The sequence below is a fragment of the Rutidosis leptorrhynchoides genome, chromosome 10, assembly GCF_046630445.1.
Source record: "Rutidosis leptorrhynchoides isolate AG116_Rl617_1_P2 chromosome 10, CSIRO_AGI_Rlap_v1, whole genome shotgun sequence".
Taxonomy (NCBI): Eukaryota; Viridiplantae; Streptophyta; class Magnoliopsida; order Asterales; family Asteraceae; genus Rutidosis; species Rutidosis leptorrhynchoides.
Genome location: NC_092342.1, coordinates 337,556,814 through 337,574,841, shown reverse-complemented (window position 1 = coordinate 337,574,841; position 18,028 = coordinate 337,556,814). Strand labels below are relative to the sequence as shown.

At 37.4% G+C, this 18,028-nt stretch overlaps 1 protein-coding gene across 1 annotated transcript; it reads left to right on the top strand.

Annotated features, from left to right (window-relative positions):
- The first annotated feature begins 10,136 nt into the window (after nt 1-10,136).
- On the top strand, nt 10,137-12,807 carry LOC139871392 (probable serine/threonine-protein kinase PBL23). The gene is made up of 2 exons (XM_071859106.1): nt 10,137-10,535; nt 12,625-12,807. Exons 1-2 carry the CDS (start codon nt 10,137-10,139, stop codon nt 12,805-12,807), a joined length of 582 nt encoding a protein of 193 aa, XP_071715207.1.
- Nucleotides 12,808-18,028: the final 5,221 nt, after the last annotated feature.

Sequence of the window (18,028 nt, the reverse complement as noted above, 5' to 3'; positions counted from 1 at the left end):
ATACGATGAACAACTTTAATTCTCGCTTCTAGGATTGATTCACAAAACTTCACCTCCAAATCTTAAATTTAAACTAAGTGGGTTTTAGGATTTGAGAGAAAATTAAGAAAGAAAAAGGAAAAGAAATGAGAAAAGAAGAATAAGTGGTTGATATTAAAGGCTCCATCCAGATCTACACGCGAAAAGACCAATTTGCCCCTAAACCCTATATAAATTAAGCAGAATTCGGAGTCAGAATTGCAGATGTGTCGCGGCGCGGCTCCTTTGTCGCGGCGCGACATAAAGAAGGAAAAACCACCCTTCTTAACTCAAGTTCTGATCTGGTTTCGCTTTGTTTGTCGCGGCGCGGACCCGTTTTCGCGGCGCGACGTTAGCCTAGGTCTGGTCACTTCGACAATTAAACATAAATCAAGGGTTCAAACACAAACACAACAACTTTCACCCTTCCTATGCACGTCTATACCTCAACCTTAAGTCTCACACGACTAGACGCCAAACACGACACATTCATATACGCGTACACGCACGCATTTGAATACACCTATATATATATATATACACATATACATATATGCACTTACACCTAACCAACACTTTAGTTCAGCTAATCACATAACGAGTAGGTTATAAGCGTACTATTGATAAAGTACGTACCTTTAGACACGCACGGGAAAACGGGGTGTTACAACTCTCCCCCACTTAAATCGGAGCGCGTCCTCGCGATCCAAGCCGCATGACACGAGGGAAGATAAACCAACACAAATTCTTCGGACTCCCAAGTAAACTCGAAACCTTTACTACGACGCCATTGGACCTTAAAGGTCCTCACCTCTTTGTTACGCAACATTTTAATCTTCTCATCGAGTATAGCAATCGGCTCTTCAACGTATTCTAACTTGTTGTTTAGCTCAATTTCGTCTAAAGGCATCCATGAAGAATCATCCGCAAGACACTTACGGAGGTGGGAAACATGAAATGTGTTATGGATCCCCGCAAGTTCTTCGGGTAATTCCAAACGATACGCGACTTCACCAACACGAGCTAAAACCTTAAACGGCCCAATAAACCGAGGAGCTAACTTTCCCCATTTTCGAAACCGAATAATACCCTTCCATGGCGAAACCTTAAGCATCACCATATCGCCTTCTTCAATTTCGATCAAACGTCTACGCTTATCGGCATAAGACTTTTGCCTATCTTGCGCCTTTTTCAAATGTTCCCGAATCATAACGATTTTATCATTTGTCTCCAATACCAAGTCGGAGCTCCCGACTTCCCTTTGACCCACATCACCCCAACAAATCGGGGTTCGACACCTTCTACCATACAACATCTCATACGCTGGCATTCTAATACTAGAGTGAAAACTATTATTGTACGAGAATTCCACCAAAGGTAAATGTTCATCCCAACTACCACCGAATTCAATGATACACACACGTAACATATCCTCCAATGTTTGATTCGTACGTTCGGTTTGACCGTCCGTTTGAGGATGGTACTCCGTACTCATATTTACCCTCGTACCCATGTCTTCATGAAACTTCTTCCAAAATCGAGAAGTAAAATGCGTGTCCCGATCCGAAACAATAGACGCGGGAATGCCATGTCTCGATATCACTTCTTTAATGAACATCTTCGTGAGTGCGTCCGACGATATTGCTTCTTTAATAGGACGAAACAACGCACTCTTCGTCAATCTATCGACAATCACCCAAATAGTGTCAAATTGGGTTCTCGCTGTTTTCGGCAACTTGGTAATAAAATCCATGGTAATATGCTCCCACTTCCACATCGGAATTTCTAGCGGTTGCAACTTACCATACGGCTTTTGGTGTTAGGCTTTAACTTGCAAACACGTGACGCATTGCTCAACATACTTAACAACGTCGCGTTTCATGCCCGGCCACCAATAATCTTTCTTCAAATCATGGTACATCTTTGTCGCCCCCGGATGTATGGAATACTTAGACTTGTGCGCCTCATCAAGAAGCACCTTTCGGAAATCACCCATCTTAGGCACCCACACTCTTTCTTGAAAAGACAATAAACCACGCGAACCCATCGTAATGAATTCCGATTGCCCCACAATTCGTTCCGCATCCTTGTTGTGAACGTAAGCCACTATTTGAATCACACCAAGTTTCTCAAGAAAATCATTAGTAATAGTCATATGTAACAATCCCAATCGTAACACCGGGTGGTGACTCTTTCGGCTTAACGCATCCGCGACTACATTCGCTTTGCCCGGATGATAAAGTATCTCACAATCATAGTCTTTCACCACATCCATCCATCCATCCATCCATCTACATTGACGAAAATTCAAATCCCGTTGATCAAAAAGATGTTTCAAACTCTTGTGATCCGAATAAATCGTACACTTGACACCATACAAGTAATGGCGCCAAATTTTCAAAGCATGGACCACCGTCGCTAATTCAAGATCATGAGTCGGGTATCTCTTTTCATGTTCCTTTAATTGGCGAGTGGCGTAAGCGATGACTTTACCTCGTTGCATTAGAACACACCCGAGCCCATTCAAAGAAGCATCACAATAGACCGTCATATCATCTACACCTTCTGGCAATACTAAGACCGGAGCTTTACACAATTTCTCTTTCAATAATTGAAAAACGATTTCTTGCTCGTTTTCCCAATTAAAACTCACGTTCTTCCTCGTCAATTTCGTCAATGGAGAAGCAATTTTAGAAAAGTCTTGGATAATCCGACGATAGTAACCGGCCAATCCGAGAAAACTTCGGATTTCTGTAGGCGTAGTCGGTCGTCCCCAATCCTTCACCGTCTCTATCTTCCCCGGATCTACTTGAATACCAACCTTGTTCACAATATGGCCAAGGAATTGGACCTCCCTTAGCCAAAATTCACATTTTGAGAATTTAGCATACAACTTATCTTTTCTCAACGTCTTCAATACTTCGCGCAAGTGGTGTTCATGTTCCGTCATGCTCTTAGAATAGACAAGAATATCGTCAATGAACACAATTACCGACTTGTCCAACATTGGTTGGCACACTCGGTTCATAAGATCCATGAATGCCGCCGGTGCATTCGTAAGACCAAAAGGCATAACCACAAATTCAAAATGCCCGTAACGCGTTCGAAAGGCTGTTTTCTCGATATCTTCCTCATGGACCCGCATTTGATGATAGCCAGACCGTAGGTCAATTTTAGAGAAGTACGTAGCGCCTTGAAGTTGGTCTAATAAATCGTCTATCCTAGGCAATGGATAACGATTCTTGATCGTCACCTTGTTCAACTCCCGATAGTCGATACACATCCGCATACTTCCATCCTTCTTTTTCACGAATAAAACCGGAGCACCCCATATCGAAGCACTCGGTCGAATAAAACCCTTCTCAAGTAACTCTTGAATTTGATTCAACAATTCTTGCATTTCAAATGGTACGGAGTTTTAGCAATGGGAGTAGCTCCCGGGACCAACTCAATGCGAAATTCGACTTGTCTTTCCGCCGGAACACCCGGTAAGTCATCCGGAAAAACATCTTCAAACTCACTTACCACCGGAATTTCATGAATGGGTGGTGGCTCATCACGAGTATCAACAACATGAGCAAGGAAAACCATTCCACCGGTAACAACGAGTCGACGTGCCCGTGCAAAAGTGCATATCGGCACCGGTCTCCTTCGTTTATCACCATGAATAATTAACTCTCCCCCACTTGGGGTCTTCACACGAATAGATTTTTCATGGCATGCAATATCGGCTCTATTATGATCGAGCGAATCCATACCAACCACGATATCAAAATCACCTAACGTCATCGGAATGAGATCAATATTAAAGTTCTCGGAACCAAACACAACATTACAATTCTTACACACATCGACCACTAGCACCATCTTGCCATCTGCTATTTCGACTTCTACCGGACGACTTAACTTAGCTAACGGTTTATTAAGTTTAGGCACAAATTTTGGAGACACAAACGATAAATTTGCACCGCTATCAAATAGAATCCTTGCCGAATTAGAGTTAACCATGAAAGTATCTGAAACGACTTCATTGGATTGCTTGGCTTCGTCATTAGTCATCAAATAATTACATCCCCTAGCTGACCCCGCCGCCTTCTCCATTCTTTTAACATGATCATTTCGGAGTTCGGGGCACTCCGACTTTCGGTGCCCTTCTTTTTGACAATTAAAACACGTGATTGTATTAGTAGACAGTTTTGGGCAATCACGGGAGTAGTGACCCTTTTGCCCACAATTGAAACATGTGACCGCTAGAAACACCCCTCTTCACGCTACCGACACTTTCGGATGCTCCCCTACTCTTCTTGTTCGAAAAATTAGAAGCTTCAAACTTTCGTTTACTCGGCGCATAACTAACCGGACTCGGAGCTTGCTCTTCAAACCCCTTCGCCACCGCCAAAAGCTTAGCAAAGGTCTCAACATGACCAATACTAATTTTACCCTCCAAATCATCTCTAAGGGTCGCATGAAAGTCTTCCATTAACAATTGATCATTCCCCACATACTCGGGGCAAAAACGCGCCTTAGTGAGAAAGTTGGTTTTAAGAGTGTTTAGGTCCAAAGACCCTTGATGCATGTTCCTTAACTCGTTGCACAATTTGAAAAGATCCGCTTGCGTACGATATTCAAGGAAAAACTCCTTCTTGAACTCCGCCCAAGACAAACCCACAAAGGCCGCATCACCCACCATATCAATTTTACCATCGAGCCAATCTTTAGCATGGCCCCTCAACAAACTAGTAGCAAGTCTAGTCTTCTTCTCGGGTGGGCACTTGGTCGCGCGAAAACAACCTTCAACATTGGAAATCCAAGCCGCACTCTTCATGGGGTCGGGATCCCCGTGAAAGTGAGGAGGCTTAGTTGCCAAGAAGTTCTTATAGCTAAACTCCAACTCGCCCACATTTTGAGGTCTAGGAAACCTCCTTTCAACTTCTTCTTTAACGGCATTAGTCATCCGTTCTTGAATCATATCGACGATTTGTTTCGAAACTGACTCTTCGAATATTTGTTTAACCCTTCATGAGAAAACCGATACATAGTTTTCTAAAGCGGTCTCAATCTTGGTAGTCATCTCATCTTCCCCCACATGAGAGGGACCACCATTGTCATTCGTATTCGTTCCGTTTCTCGTCTTCATTCTAAAGATTAAAAATGGATTAGACATCGCCATTAATTTAATACACATATATACCTATGCATATGACCGCACACATATCACATCTAGCTCGATACTTGTCGCACATCCTTGCTTGACTTGACTTGCAACCGTAATAGTGGTCGCGACTCACTATTACGCTCACATGCCGTGCCATGCTCAAACGTATCACAACCATCTCGCTCGATGTTCAAAACAATAACACATGATTAGTAATATCATATCATAGCATAGTTAGTCCACCTATGCATTAAAGAACTAATCAAAGCCCGCACTGACCCGTAGTCCTACAAGTCCCGCATATAATTCCGCAACACAAAAGTCTAAGTCTAGGCGCCTATCTCAAGTCACCTAAATCCCTCAGACCATGCTCTGATACCACTTGTAACAACCCAACCCATAATCCATACGATAAATTTTTTTTTATACAACACAATTACACGCCAAATAATTTGTGTAACCCATTTCACGAGTTCCATTTAAAACGCACAACAATTAGTTGTTTACAAAAGGCACGAGGGCCACGAATAAAGTTTAGTACAAGTTTGACCCATTACTATTGATAGTTTACAATCCAAACGACACTTCGAGCATGGTTAGGGACTAAACTACCCAAAACGTTAGGCCAACATCAAAACTCCGACAAAGCATCATCACGGGACGCCTAATGTCCGATAACCCCCTTGCCCTTAACTGCGCCTGCATCTAAAAAGATAAACAACGAGAGGGTAAGCTAACGCTTAGTGAATGCAATAATTATACACATATATATATATAATCTACTTACATACAATCACATACACAATTACCTCATACACGCTAGCTATTTAAAAGGCATACCAACGCAAGGCATAACGCTAAATCTCCAAGACCACAAGCTAGCACAACGAAAGCATATATAACTCGAACAATATAATATGCTACACTAAAACACATAACCATGGTTAACCAATCGTACAAGGGAATGGTACTTCGAATTTCCCATCGGTGTTCCCAACAACCGTCAGTGTACAACGAATTATATCACTAACCCCTGAGTGGTATCGAACGCCCGAACTTTAAACCCACCCGTCACGTGTAATGTGGTATCGAACGCCCGAACTTTAAACCCACACTTCACGCCCACACACATATATGACATGGTATCGAACGCCCGAACTTTAAACCCATATCATATAATGACTCGATGTGGTATCTAACGCCCGAACTTAAACCCACATCGAACCTCGTACAAGTAAATACATTATATACACACATGTATAATCATTCCCCTCACCTCAAGTCTCTTGTGAAAGCTAACCGAGCTTGCAACCCTTGAATGTAACGTACCTATTACAACTCAAGTCAAACTTACACAAATCAAGTTTTGACTCTTTGATTCACAAATCAAGTCAAACTTACACAATAACAACTCTTTCATCATTTTAAAAGTGCATTAATGACTAACACCATCATTTAGCACTTACAACCTCAAATCACAAGACCAAACCCTAGATAATAGCTATTTAGGGTTTCCTTTCAACAATCCAACCCAAAACCCACCCATTTAACCCTCAAATGGGTCACACTAGTTCTTATGAACCAAACCCTAGTTTAAACTAGTTAAAACTCGAGACTTAGAGTTAGAACTTACCAAGACTATGAATGTGTAGCTAGAGATACGATGAACAACTTTAATTCTCGCTTTTAGGATTGATTCACAAAACTTCACCTCCAAATCTTAAATTTAAACTAAGTGGGTTTTAGGATTTGAGAGAAAATTAAGAAAGAAAAAGGAAAAGAAATGAGAAAAGAAGAATAAGTGGTTCATATTAAAGGCTCCATCCAGATCTACACGCGAAAAGACCAATTTACCCCTAAACCCTATATAAATTAAGCAGAATTCAGAGTCAGAATTGCAGATGTGTCGCGGCGCGGCTCCTTTGTCGCGGCGCGACATAAAGAAGGAAAAACCACCCTTCTTAACTCAAGTTCTGATCTGGTTTCGCTTTGTTTGTCGCGGTGCGAACCCGTTTGTCACGGCGCGGTGTTAGCCTAGGTCTGGTCACTTTGACGATTAAATATAAATCAAGGGTTCAAACACAAACACAACAACTTTCACCCTTCCTATGCACGTCTATACCTCAACCTTAAGTCTCACACGACTCGACGCCAAACACGACACATTCATATACGCGTACACGCACGCATTTGAATACACCATATATATATATATATATATATATATATATATATATATATATATATATATATATATATATATATATATATACACACACATATACATATATGCACTTACACCTAACCAACACTTTAGTTCAGCTAATCACATAACGAGTAGGTTATTAGCGTACTATTGATAAAGTACGTACCTTTAGACATGCACGGGAAAACGGGGTGTTACACCATTGGTCAAATTCCATTTGGGAAGAAGTGGAAGAGTCGGCGATTTAATGGATCCCGATCTGTTGAATCAGTTGGACCAAAAATCACGCGTGTACATCCCACGGATAGCAATCGGAGCATATACGTGCTTAGAGAAGGAAGGTCTATGCCCAAGTGTGTCAGGTGTTTTTCAGTTGCTTAAGAGTTTACAAACTGAAATGGATACAGATGATAAGAAAGGCCAGGTACGGACAGAACTAGAAGTTCAAATTAAGGTGTCAAAATATCTTTATTTTGTATCGTTACAGATACGGGTGTAAATGAGCTGAGCTACTCGAGCTTTACTCGTTAAAAACTCGATTCGAGCCGAGTTTAAACGAACTCGAGCTTATTTTAATGATCGATTGCTAAACGAGCTCGAGCTTCTTATATCGAGCTCGAACAAACTCGCGAACGTAAATGAGCTTTTCATTTATATATAGTAATTAATATTATTGTCTAATAATATTATATACGGAATAATTGCATAATACTAATTATCTTTTATCTTTTATAAAGTATAAAATATAATGCTTAAATCATATCATATTATATATTTATATATATGATTAAAAAGTAAGTAATAAAAAAGTAAGTAATAAATAAAATAAATATCAAAATTAAACAAAATAATAATAAAATAATTATATTATTAATAAAGGAGTCAAGCTCGGGCTTTTTTAAATTCAACCAAGCTGAGCTCGAGCTTTATTTGCTATGTTTGAACCAAGCCGAGCTCGAGCTCAACAAATTCTAAATGAGTAGAGCTCGAGCTCAGTCAACTTGAGCTCGAGCCCAGTCGAACTCAAGCTCGAGGTCAGTCGAACTCGAGCTCGACTCGGCTCGTTTACACCCCTAGTTACAGACTGAAACGTCATTCTGTAAATTTACAGACTCAAAGACATGATGATCGGGAGAAAGAAGATAAAACATTTGATTTAGGAGTCGATAAGGCATCATGTGGTCCCTCAATGGTAATGCACTTATATATATCGAGTCTGCAATGATTATTTAGTAACAAGAATCATCAAATAAGTATATCATGTAATACTTATTCCCTTTTTATCAAAATCTTGCAGCTCAACACCTTGGAGCACTTGAAAATTGAAGTACGAGATATAAAATTAGCCACCAATAATTTCTCCAAGGAATCTACAATTGAGCAGGGAGAGCATTATAGTTTCTACAAAGCAGAACTTGTATGCTTTGATAGAGATTATCGTTCCTTCGTAAATGGAATGAATAAAGATGAACTACCCAAGAGACGATACAATGTAACCATAAAATGTATCCACACTCCGTATCATGATTACAATAAAGAAATACTAAGTCTTAGCCATTGTAATCATCAGATCATACACTCTTCTTGGATTTTGTGAACAAGGTTCTGAAGTGATACTTGTCTACGAGTCCGTTGCTAGTAATTACCTTCATGAAAGTTTGTACACTCCTATTCTTACATGGGAAAAACGTTTGAAAATCTGCACTGATGTTGCACAAGGCTTGAGTTATCTTCACAATGAGATTGAGGACCACATAATGGTAATACACGGTAGTATAAGATGTAACAATATTTTGTTGGACGACAATGATAGGGCAAAAATTGGAGGATTTGAATGCTCTAAATTGCTGCATCCTAATAAAGATTTAGATGATCTTCATCTCGGTAAGGCAAAAACTGTATTCGAAGATGCACACGTGGATCCGGAATATGTTATGACGGGTAATTTGAAAAGAGAGTCGGATGTATTTAGTTTCGGAGTAATTATACTTGAAGTCCTATGTGGTTTTTGTGCCCAACATTTGGTGAAGTTCTATGAAGCCAAAGGTCCGGCAGAGTTGGCACGTCGATGGACCAAAGGGGGAACAATAAAAAGTAAGATACTTCATTCAATTATGGAAGAAAAAAATGAAAAACATCATTTTCTACATAAAGGACCCAACGAAGATTCGCTGGACACATTCATAAAAATTGTGTGTTGGTGTGTAGAAGAAAAATAGAGCCAGCATCCAACAATGAAAGTTGTCGTCAAGAAACTTGAAAAAGCATTAGTCTTGCAAGTAAGTATAATTAACTTAAAGAGCAAATAAATCTTCTACTCTTTGTTAATTATGATTTCATTAATTAAAGTGATTGTTGGTTAGGGATTTTTGAATGGTAAGTCCAATTCGAGTTACATATGTTGAGCTTTTAATGTCAAGAACTAAAAAAGGTGATTCAAACCATGATATTAACAGTTTGGTTCCAAATGAGAATTCAATCATAATGTAAAACTTTAATGTAACATTAGTAACTCATTATAAATTTAGCATAACATATACTTCTACCTGTAAGATGGAGCTACCCAAATAACATTTTCTAATCTGTTAAAGAACACTGTGTAATTTGTAACTTGTTAATGATTATAGTTTTAGCCCATAGATTGGTTAGACATGAAGGTTGCAATGTAATGAGTTCGATGAAATAATCGACTACTGAAATACAAATATTTATCTAGTGTTTCATGATTTACAAGAAAATAGTAAGCACGAGCTCATAATGTCACTTGAAGATATTAAAATGGCAACACAAGACTTCAAAAGTGTCATTGGAGGAGGAGGAGGCTTCAGCAGGGTATACAAAGGAGAAGTTTTACGTGGACAGGATAATATACATTATACCATTGTTGCAAAGAAGTTGGACACAAGTGGTGGTCAAGGAGATAAACAATTTTACAATGAGCTAGAAATTCTTTGTTCGTATAACCATCAGAATATTATCAGTCTTGTAGGATGCGAAGAAACAGATGAAAAAGTTATTGTTTATGAATATGCATCATGGGGAAGTCTAGATCAACATTTGAAATCTGCCAGACTTACGTGGAGAAACCGGGTTAAGATATGCATTGATGTATCAACCGGACTTGAGTACCTTCATAGAGGTGTAGGAGGACGCATAGTGATACTTAAGATTAATTTTTGTTAGTAACTCGTATATAATTTTAACATGTACATTTAAAAGAGTTTCTCACCTTTTATATTTTCAGTCATGAAACATTTTCATATAATTGAATAAATTATGTAACTAGTTCAAATTCAAGGATGGAATAACATTTCATATCTATATATGTATACATATACCGTTTAAACAAATTCTATTTATCAAACATACGTATAAACTTTTGAGATGCACTCGCAAATGGCTGGAAAATGATTAATGTATTAACCATGCTACTTCACCATGCTACTTACTTGCACATACTTACACAAATCCGCATACAAGCTAGCATCACAAATGCATATAACCACAATATAATATGCTACACTACAAACACACAAACACAAATATGGTTAACCATACACAATAATGTTATTCATCAAATGATATAACACTATTCAATGCAAGTATGTGGCCAACAAATAGTGAATCCTTACGGAAGACACTCACCACATACATCCCACAAATGTGGCTGGCAAAGAGTGAAACCTTTCGGATGACACTCTCCACATTACCACCAGTGGTCGACAAAGGGTGAATTCTTACGAATAGCACCCACCACAAGTCACAATTGCAAACATGGCCAACAAAAAGTGAATCCTTACAAATAACACTTACCACTTTGCACCAAGTGGCCAACAAAGAATGAATCCTCACGCCCGGATGTCACTCACCACATCATCTGCAAGAAACCAACTTATATACATACACATATAAATACTCCACTCACCTTGGAATGCAAGCACAAGCCATGTATGCTATACCACCGTCTCCACATCCAAGCAAGTAATCACATATATAAATATAGGCACACAAATACATAAACATCCATTCTCTATAAGAGAATCTGACACCAACACCCCTAGCCTAGGGCTTCCATCTTGCTCACCAAAACCCGCCCATTTAGTCACCTAAATGGACATAACTAAATCACCACTACGGGTGGTAATTCTAACACACACAAGCAAGTACAGTTAACCAAATTGCACTTGACTCAAAAAGGACTCGACCCATCATCACTACATGTGGTAACTCAAGCCCAACAACACCCTAAAATTAATAACGCTTACACCATGCTCAAAGTCCCAAACAACAACACTTTATACCAAATTTACACATTTTAACATTTTGGACAGCCCCTTATTGACAGCAGATTTTGACCTAATTAATCACCAAATCAGTAGGTACAAACTTATTTATTGGAAAGTACACTCAAATACCTTTCCGAAAAGTGCTCACACGCCCCAAACGGAGTCACGGTTTACAAGATATGACCTTTACAAAGTCATGTTTCGTGTAGTTTTTATAATAATGGGTTTGACCATTTTTGACCAAAATCAAACTCTTAAACACACCCAAATCACCACCATACTACCCATTGATTAATCACACTATCAAGGGTTGATTTTAGTTAGTAATCCTAAGCATCAACATGATCTTCACCTCTTGGAGGCATTTCATCATACATCTTACATGCATGACTCAAAACATATTCTTACAAACATCTTAATTAACAATACACTTGTAATTTAGTGATTAACACCCAAAATCATGACTAATCACTTCCAAAGTCATCATCAAACCCTAAACCCACCACATTAGGGTTTACATATACCAATCCCACCCAAAAACCCCAAAATTTCATGAGAAATGAGGTTTATAACCCAATACTTGCACAAACCCCAATCAAACCCAAAATCAAAGCACAAAATTCTAGTTATGGTTTTACCTTACCACCAAAATGAAGTCTAGATGGATGGAACACTAAGCTTGCACTCTAAATCGAGTTGATCAATTCATCTTCTTCACACTTTGGGGCTTTCTCTCACTAAAAACCTCATTTTCTCACTCTAGAACCTTGAGAGTTCTCTAGTAGTGTTAGGAGTAAAAATGAAGGCTTCCAAATCTGCCATTTTGTCTTTAAAACTGAGCCATGCATAATTGCACCCAAAGTCACAACTTTAAACAATTTACGAAATAGTCCCTCCTGCCCGCACACTGTATGCCTTATTTTAGAATCAGGGTCTTACTTTATGGGAAGCAAAAGCAGGTGAATTTCGGGAAATCGGGGAATACGCCAAAGTTGGAGAAATTGGAGCTAGTTCATACGGACGTGTTTGGACCAATGAATGTAGAATCACACGGAGGTTCTCGCCATTATGTTACCTTCATTGACGACTCTACTCAAAAGTCAGATAATGGAGGAGAATATGGTAGTCTTGAGTTTAGATAACACTGTTCAAAGTTTGGTATTAAGATGTTAAAGATGGTACTAGAGACACCACAACATAATGGGGTCGCCGAACGTATGAATCTTACGTTGAATGAAATGGCTAAGAGTGACTACATGTCGGTTTGCCTAAGATGTTTTGGGTGGATGCGGTTAATACGGCCGGCTTATTTGATCTATAGGGGACCCTCAACACCATTGGGTTTCCAAATTCCCGAGAAAGAATGGCTAGGTAAAAAGGTGAGTTATGGTCATCTTAGAATCTTTGGGTGCAATGCATATGTGAAGACCAAGGATTCGGATAGAGACAAGCTTAAGGTTAAGTTAAATAGGTGTACCTTCATTGGTTACAGTTCGGATTAGATGTGTTATCATTGTTGGGATAATGAGGCTAGAAAAGTGATTCGTTCTCGTGATGTTACCTTTGATGAAGATTCGGTTTATGGCAAACCAGAAACGGGGAGTCCTAAACGGGATTGTGTTACTTTTGACGATGTTTCTATTGATGATCTTGCAGGTTCTAGTGGGAGTTCGGGTAACAATGAATTTCCGAATAATGGTGAGACGTCAGAAACTGCTAATGATGAAGATGGTTCGAAAAGCGGTGATATTTCTGAATATAGTGAGAGTTCCAGTGATGAAGAGGATGTTAATGAAACTGGTCAAACCATATCGGTTGCTCCCACAATAAGACGCTCTACTGGAGTGCCTATACCTAATCCTAGGTATTCTTAATCAACAAACTACTTGCTCTATAACGAGAATGGTGAACCCGAGAGTTACTTTGAGGCAAGACAATCAAAAGAATCCATATAATGGAAGCTTTCCATGAAAGAAGAGATTGGGTCACTTGAGAAGAATGAAACTTGGTCACTAGTGAATTACCTCATGATAAAACGGCATTGCAAAACAAATGGGTGTAATGAATCAAGAATGAGTTAGATGGCAAGAAAAGGTACAAGGCTTGGTTGGTGGTAAAAGGCTTTTAACAAAAGGAAGGAGTTGATTACAACGAGATATTTTCACCGATAGTTAAAATGACCACTAATCGGTTGGTACTTTCTATAGTTGCATCCGAAGACTTACATCTAGAATAATAAGATGTGAAGACCGCATTCTTACACAAAGATCTTAATGAAGAGATCTACATGGGCTTTGAGTTAAAGGGTAAAGAGAGTGGCTTTGTAAGCTAAAGGAAAGTTTGTATGGCTTGAAGCAAGAACCTCAGCAATGGTACTTGAAGTTTGATGAGTTTATGAAGAAGATTGATTTCTTAAGATGTGAAGCGGATCATTATTGCTACTTGAAGAAATTCAAGTCTACTTATATCATCTTATTGTAGTTGTTAATGATATGTTACTTGCGGGTTCTAACATGTCCGAAATCAACAAGTTGAAGAAATTACTTTCCCTTGAGTTCGAGATGAAAGATCTTGGTGGTGTTAGGAAAATACTTTGCATGAGTATTGTGCGTGATCATGTGAAAGGTACTCTATACTGGTCTCAATCCATATACATTGAGAAATTAGTATAAAGGTTTAATATGGAGAAATCAAAGGCTTGTTCTATGCCTTTAGGTAACGCGATAAGGTTATCGAAACGTTAATCACCTAAAACGGAAGAAGATAAGGCAGAGAAGGAAAAGGTTCCGTATGCATCGGCCTTGGGTAGTGTAACAACCCTGCTTTTTCCGTCACTTCTGTTAACTATTCGTTAGTTGATTTAACGGTGATTATTTGACTTTTTATGTGTTTAAGTGTATTAAATGCATACGTGATCTTTGGAGGGTTATTTAAATTAATATGGGTCAATATTTATCGATAAATAAATTTTGAATAAAGAAATACGATAAAAACGTTATGGTTTGAATAGCGACAAAAACTGCTTTTCGAGCAACGAAACCTCCACCCCACCCCACCCCTTTTATTTTTATTTTTTGCATACTTGAGGGGCTTAGTTGCTAATTATTGGTTTTAGGGATTAATATAAGTACAAAGTGATAAACCTAAACTAGAAAACCCTCATACAAAATTGATCCAGTCGACTCCCTTTGTAGTGACCCAAAATTTTCCATGTTTATATATATTAAATGAAATTGTTATTTACATGATTAAGTGTTTCCAACATGTTAAGCAATCAAACTTGTTAAGACTTGATTAATTGAAATAGGTTTCATATAGACAATTGACCACCCAAGTTGACCCCAAAGCCATAATGCCTCAAAACGAGGAGGCCATAGAGAAAGTCTTTTTTATTCCTTTGTCTCGAACTTCGTGAAGAACTCCATTGCCCAATCAAACACCACAATCATGAAAAGCACCTGAACCGAGACCTAAAGCTGAACCGCTGAAGGAACCTCTTTCCGTTGTTAAAGCAAGTACGCTTTTCAAGCTTTTTCCTTACTCTTACTAAAGCAGGCACACGCAAAACTCTCTATTTGGCTTTTCACTGAAACCAATACGTCTAAACATAAGGTAGGTGCTTTCACGACTCACTAAACGGGGGATCAAAATCTTTGCGCAGTAGAGGAGTCAAAAGCGGAGGACGAAGCGAATGTATTCACGAACGTTAAAACTTGTAAAAACTATATGATGACATATATATGGTTATATATATATATATATATATATATATATAGTTAAAATGATATTATGATAAGTAATTATCTCATTAGGTATTTTAACAATGAGTTATATACATAAAAATGAGACTATTGAATTAAGAAACTCAAAAACGATATATATAACGATTATCGTTATAACACCGTCTTACTAAGTACATATGAATCATATTAAGATATTGATACACTTGGTTAATTATGTTAAATGATAAGTAAATATATCATTAAGTGTATTAACAATGAACTACATATGTAAAAATAAGACTACTAACTTAATGATTTCGAATCGAGACATATACGTAACGATTATCGTTGTAATGACATTTAACTGTATATATATCATACTATGGTATATTATATATCATAATATCATGATAATATAACAATTTAACATCTCTTTAAATATAATAAACAATGGGTTAACAACATTTAACAAGATCGTTAACCTAATGGTTTTAAAACAACATTTACATGTAACGACTAACGATGACTTAACGACTCAGTTAAAATGTATTTACATGTAGTGTTTTAATATGTATTCATACACTTTTGAAAGACTTCAAGACACTTATCAAAGTACTTCTACTTAACAAAAATGCTTACAATTACATCCTCGTTCAGTTTCATCAACAATTCTACTCGCATGCACCCGTATTCGTACTCGTACAATACACAACTTTTAGATGTATGTACTATTAGTATATACACTCCAATGATTAGCTCTTAGCAGCCCATGTGAGTTACCTAACACATGTGGGAACCATCATTTGGAAACTAGCATGAAATATCGCATAAAATTACAAAAATATTAGTAATCATTCATGACTTATTTACATGTAAACAAAATTACACATCCTTTATATCTAATCCATATACCAACGACCAAAAACACCTACAAACACTTTCATTCTTCAATTTTCTTCATCTAATTGATCTCTCTCAAGTTCTATCTTCAAGTTCTAAGTTTTCTTCATAAATTCTATAAGTTCTAGTTTCATAAAATCAAGAATACTTCCAAGTTTGCTAGCTTACTTCCAATCTTGTAAAGTGATCATCCAACCTCAAGAAATCTTTCTTATTTACAGTAAGATATCTTTATAATACAAGGTAATACTCATATTCAAATTTTGATTCAATTTCTATAACTATAACAATCTTATTTCGAGTGAAAATCTTACTTGAACTTGTTTTCGTGTCATGATTTTGCTTCAAGAACTTTCAAGCCATCCAAGGATCCTTTGAAGCTAGATCTATTTTTCTCATTTCCAGTAGGTTTATCCACAAAACCTGAGGTAGTAATGATGTTCATAACATCATTCGATTCATATATATAAAACTACCTTATTCGAAGGTTTAAACTTGTAATCACTAGAACATAGTTTAGTTAATTCTAAACTTGTTCGCAAACAAAAGTTAATCCTTCTAACTTGACTTTTAAAATCAACTAAACACATATTATATATCTATATTATATGCTAACTTAATGATTTAAAACCTGAAAACACCAAAAACACCGTAAAACCGGATATAATCCGTCGTAGTAACACCGCGGGCTGTTTTGGGTTTGATAATTAAAAACTGTGATAAACTTTGATTTAAAAGTTTTTCTTCTGGGAAAATGATTTTTCTTATGAACATGAAACTATATCCAAAAATCATGGTTAAACTCAAAGTGGAAGTATGTTTTTCAAAATGGTCATCAAGACGTCGTTCTTTTGACTGAAATGACTACCTCTTACAAAAACACTTGTAACTTATATTTCTGACTATAAATCTATACTTTTTCTATTTAGATTCATAAAATAGACTTCAATATGAAACCATAGAAATTTGATTCACTCAAAACGGATTTAAAACGAAGAAGTTATGGGTAAAACAAGATTGGATATTTTTTGATTGTTGTAGCTACGGGAAATATTGTAACAATTCTATACAAATCATATCCTAGCTAACTTATATTGTATTATACATGTATTCTAATATATTATGTAATCTTGGGATACCATAGACACGTATGCAAATGTTTTGACATATCATATCGACCCATCTATATATATTATTTGGAACAACCATAGACACTCTATATGCAGTAATGTTGGAGTTAGCTATACAGGGTTGAGGTTGATTCCAAAAATATATATACTTTGAGTTGTGATCTAGCCTGAGACGTGTATACATTGGGTCATGGATTTGGTCAAGATAATATATATCAATTTATTTATGTACATCTAACTATGGACAACTAGTTGTAGGTTACTAACGAGGACAGCTGACTTAATAAACTTAAAACATTAAAACGTATTAAAACTGTTATAAATATATTTTGAACATACTTTGATATATATGTACATATTTGTTATAGGTTCGTGAATCGACCAGTAGCCAAGTTTTACTTCCCGACGAAGTAAAAATCTGTGAAAGTGAGTTATAGTCCCACTTTTAAAATCTAATATTTTGGGATGAGAATACATGCAGTTTTATAAATGATTTACAAAATAGACACAAGTACATGAAACTACTTTCTATGGTTGAACGATCGAAGCCGAATATGCCCCTTTTACTTGGTAACCTAAGAATTAGTAAACCAGTCTACTAATTGACGCGA

Coding starts and splice junctions, on each gene's coding strand:
- LOC139871392 (XM_071859106.1), top strand. CDS start 10,137: ATGTCACTTGAAGATATTAAAATGGCAACACAAGACTTCAAAAGTGTC. Junction 10,536..12,624: donor GAGGTGTAGGAGGACGCATA/GTGATACTTAAG, acceptor AAGCAAAAGCAG/GTGAATTTCGGGAAATCGGG.